This window comes from Austrofundulus limnaeus, unplaced genomic scaffold, assembly GCF_001266775.1.
Source record: "Austrofundulus limnaeus strain Quisiro unplaced genomic scaffold, Austrofundulus_limnaeus-1.0 Scaffold75, whole genome shotgun sequence".
In the NCBI taxonomy this organism is placed as follows: domain Eukaryota; kingdom Metazoa; phylum Chordata; class Actinopteri; order Cyprinodontiformes; family Rivulidae; genus Austrofundulus; species Austrofundulus limnaeus.
In genome coordinates, this window is record NW_013952477.1 from 300,083 (window position 1) to 304,932 (window position 4,850).

General features: G+C 40.3%; 1 protein-coding gene across 3 annotated transcripts in view; it reads left to right on the forward strand.

Moving 5' to 3' along the window:
* The window catches only part of frmd4bb (FERM domain containing 4Bb), a 47,910-nt gene that overhangs the window by 28,802 nt on the left and 14,258 nt on the right, over window positions 1-4,850 (forward strand). For all 3 annotated transcript variants that reach the window (XM_014010898.1, XM_014010897.1, XM_014010899.1), the window contains exons 13-16: window positions 1,294-1,432; window positions 1,512-1,653; window positions 1,914-2,047; window positions 2,213-2,329. In XM_014010898.1, the coding sequence (XP_013866352.1) occupies window positions 1,294-1,432; window positions 1,512-1,653; window positions 1,914-2,047; window positions 2,213-2,329 (532 nt within the window). The remainder of the gene's footprint in view (window positions 1-1,293; window positions 1,433-1,511; window positions 1,654-1,913; window positions 2,048-2,212; window positions 2,330-4,850) is intronic.

Here is a 4,850-nt window from a genome sequence, read left to right on the forward strand (position 1 = left end):
CCATCCATCCATCCATCCATCCATCCATCCATCCATCCATCCATCCATCCATCCATCCATCCATCCATCCATCCATCCATCCATCCATCCATCCATCCTCTGCAGCTTGAGCAGAGAGGCCCAGACATATCTTTCCACATCCACCTTATCCAGCTTTTCCAGGAGGATTTTAAAGTGTTTCCAGGTCAGCCGAGAGAGAGACATAGACTTTCCAGTGTGTCCTGAGTCTTCCCAGTTGGCCATGCCTGTGACTTATCCCCAGGGAGTTGTACAGAGGGCATCACCATCAGAATCCTGAACCACCTCAACTGGTTCCTCTCTGTGTTTGGGGGGTCAGCAGCTCTGCTCCGAGTCTCTTGATAACTGAACTTCTCACCCTATCTCTAAGGGAGAGTCCAGCTAACCTGTTAGAGAAAACTCGTTTCAACTTTGGTCACTACTTAGAGTTTGTGACCACAGCTCTGAGTAGGAGCATAGACCAACTGGTAAACAGAGAGCTTTACTTTGCTTCCTCTTCAACACAACACACTGGCACAGAGTAGGCAGTACTCTAGAAGCCTCATGCTCAATTCTTCCCTCTCCTGGGAACAAAACCCAGAGATACTTAAACTCCCAACTTGGAAAGGGAAGTCCACCCTTTTCCAAATTAGGGCCATAGCCTCAGATTTGGAGTTGCAGATCCTCATCCTAAATGCTTCTCACTCAGCTACAAACCATTCCAGTGAGAGATGGAAATTTACAACATCATGATGCTAAAAGAATACCGTTGTTCGTAGCAACCATAGCAGAGACAGAATCCTGAGGTCACTAAGTTAGACCCCCCTAGATCCCTGTCTGCACCGCCTCAGCCACCTGACAGTTTGCCAGAATCTTCTTGTACACATTCAAGAGTTTCTCAGGACCTCACCAAACTCCTCCTAGCTCTGAGCCTTTGCCACAGCAACAACCAGGGCTACAGCCTCCTTGGCCTCATAATACTCCTCAGCTGCCTTTGGAGTCCTACAGCTTACTAAGCCTAGAGGGAGTCTTTCTTCATCTGATGGCACCCCAACAGGGTCTGCCATCAGGGGTTACCAGCAAACTATTAAAACCCATTTGAGTCTACCGGGGTCTGTCTAGCGTCACCCTATCCAACCCACCACCAGGTGTTGACAGCTTTAATATTTATTTTAAACTTCCGACTGATCCATTTTTTGATTAGGAGTTCAAAGGGATTATCCATGATGTTGCAACTTCTGTTTGAATTAATTAAAAAATAGCCTCTAAGTCTCAGAATTTCTGCCCATTTTTCAGGAGGGCAGTAACCAAGCGCACCTTTGGGCAGACAGGTCTACTCATCCACACGTGGTATGCCAGCCACTCTTTGATCAAGACTATTTGGGTCATGGCCATCAGCCAGCATCAGTTCTACTTGGACAGAAAACAAAGCAAAGTAAGTGTCAGCTACAGACACTGCCTGTTTTTGTTTGTGCCCAACCCTTTCACTAATCTTTAAATCATGTTCATCATAGGCTAAATTAGGACCAGCTAAAAATCTGGAAGAAATTGGCATGGAGCTCACAGAGCATGGAGGAGCAAAGCTCAACAGACTGGGAGATGATGGTTTGAAGAATAACCTCATAAGAGCCAGCAATGGGAGCCTGGTGTCTACAGGTTGGGTTTCAACTGTTATCTTTCTAGATCACAATAGGTTGTGTTTATTCTAATTAAATGTATTTTACAAGAACAAACTAGCAGTTTGGAAAGTAAAACAATCTGAGACATCAAATACGAATTAAAAATTGATTTGATTTGATTTGATTTATTTATTTAACAGGAAAAGATTATTAAAAATCAAGCCTGACTCAGCATAATTGCTGTTTTACAGCAGGTTCCTGTTATATAAATAAAACTCATCCTACAATTTTTTTCAGGTTCTGCTGACTCTGAAATGAGTGAGGAACAGAAGAAAGAAAAACTATCTGAGCTGAGAAAAAAGGAACGGGAGATTCAAGATATTCTGTCCAAGAAAACAAAAGAACTGAAGAAGATTTGCCTCAGAGAGGCGGTGAGAATTCAGTTTTTATTGAAGCTCCTCTGTGTTCATCTAATATCAGGCTGAACCCACTTTAATATTATTAAGCCTTGTTACTTTGCGAGGAGGTGGTCTCACTGTTTCTTCTCTTACTTTCAGTTTATATAAATGCCAAAACCTGTTGTTTGGTTCTTTCAGGAACTAACTGGCAAACTGCCAAGAGAGTATCCCTTGTCTTCAGGTGAAAGACCGCCGCAGGTTAGACGGCGAGTGGGCACTGCCTTCAAGCTAGACGAGCTTTTTCCCTACAACGAGGTCTGTCTATAATGGAACTGCAAGTTTTGTGATTTGTGTGTCACAGTTTAAATGTACAATGTGTAGTTTGTCAACATTCAAATTAGAGATGTCCCGATACTAATTTTTTTCCAACTGTGTTCGAGTACAGTTTGGGTATTCGCCGATACTGAGCATCAATACTGAGTACTTACTGAGTTAGAACTTAAACTTTACACAATGACTTTAAAAACACATTTCTTTTATTTAGAACAAGGTGGCTCTCCTTCCTTATAGACCTACAGATCTGACTGGATCTAATCAAATATACAGCATGATATAATACACTGCTGCAATATTTTAAAATAAATAAAAAGAACAAACCTTTTAAACATGGAACTTGTTGCAGTTTATATTTCAAGAAATGTAAACTGTAATGTTCAGTGGATGATCAATACTAGTATTGGTATCGGGACAGTTTGTAAAAACGTTGGTATTGAGCTGGGACATAATTTCATATTGGTTGAATTGAAAGGTTTAGTCAGAGGTTAAATCTGAAGAAAGGATACATCCTAAATGGATTTTCCAGGAAGGGACAGTGTTGTGTTTATTATGCATGACCGAGCCACATATTGTGGTTGATGGCACATCACAATGACTCGCACATGAGTTGAGTTGACTTTTCAAACCCTGTCAAAATGCTTTTTTGCTCGCAGCTCATCCCAGATTGACGTTTGACTTGGAGACATGAAATCACACATTCTATTTTTTCCGCTCCGGCTTCAAGACAAAAACTGATCCAAATACACATCCTGCCTTGATGACTGCAAAATACAAGCTCCACCATCCAGTTTGAGTCTGACTGAACTTGCCAATTATTTTTTGGCTTTAACTGAGGCCATGTTCAGCCCTGGCACAACGATTCATCTCAGGCGATTTGACTGCAAGTGGACAGCTCTGACTGAGAGCTTTCTCACCTGGCAGTGAAACGAAAGTCCAAAGTGTTTTTGTGATCATATATTCTTTACCTACGCTGTATGCTGATGCACATGCAGCCATGCCACATAGTGAGTCGTCCGAGTAGCTGATGTTACTGCAAAATATACAAGTTATTCAGACATCTGAGCTGTTTTACTATAACACAGCTTTTTCTGTGTGGAATTCTTAGAATATTATTTTCATAGATGTAATTACCTGAAATATGTGATATGGAAGAAATAAATGCTCATACAATGACTTGTGACATCACAGATCAAAGACTTAAAAGTTTACCTGAGTTTTTGAATGTGGCATATTTATGCGTATATAATTTAATCTCAAGTATAATGTCATTGCCCATTTTTTGAGCTTAACAAGCATAAGAAAAATCTAAGTAATAATGCTACCCCTGATCTCATACAAATTTCAGGATTTTTTAAACTTTTCTGGGATGCCTACTTTCACACAACACCTGTTAAAGGCTTTGGGCATGTTTGATTATGCGGATCAGTACATGCTTCTGCATGTCACTACAAATGGTCCGCTCCCAGAGCAGGAGCCGTTTGTTAAATTAGCAAAATGGACAGACTCGAGGAGCGGCTCATCTAGTCCTATTGAGCACGCAAATGTTCAACTGGTGTCCAGGTCTTCTTTCCATCTCCACGGTTAACAAGAAAAAAAAAACTCCTCATCTAACAACAGCCTCTCTTCAAACGTCTGATACATTATTGAATGAAATATAATAACTATCACTCTGTGCAACATATGCTACAGTGAAAGAAAATATTGAAATTTATTGTGGTAAACATTAGCAAAAGATCTGTCAAAATTTACTCCCGTTTAATACCGTTCTCTAACTTTATGGATAATTTTTAGGGTAAACCTTTTGCATCATACAGTGCAGTGAATTCTCACTTATTACGGGTTACATTCTTAGAATACCCAGGAATTGTGAAAAAAAACTTGAATATTTGCTATGGGGTGGTATCGTAATGCGTTAAGAATAAAGCTAAAACACACAGGAGCTAAGCAGTTAGCATCTACACACGGTACTGTTAAAAGGCAGAAACGCTGTGCTCTGGGCAGAGCGTGGGTCTAGGGCATGCATTTCATACTGAACCGTAATGCTTTTTTTTAAATCGAACTGTTTTTACCTCAATATTTATGAGGTAAATGAGTTTATGTTGAAAACTCACAGAAAAGCATGAGAAAAAAAGTGACGTTCGTAATTGTACTGTATTTATGGTTTCTGCAATTCCACAGGGATTACCACAAAAGTTCAATGAAAAAAATTGTGAAGGACTGAATCCACATACTGTGAAATGCAACTTTGCAGGGCTTCACTGTACCTGCATAAATATGATATCTAAACCCAATTTACCTGCTCAAAATTTGATGACTTTTTTCCTCGCAAATCAAATGGGTTAACAAGAAGATAAAACTCTCAGCTTCAGAGTTGCCAAATGGGAATTCACCACTGAGTCTGTTATGTTTTAATTAAGTGGACAGCAAAGGCTCTTCCAATCAGCACGTAGCTGTAGAGGCTGCTAATAAGCATATGTGTGTGTGTGTGTGTGTGTGTGTG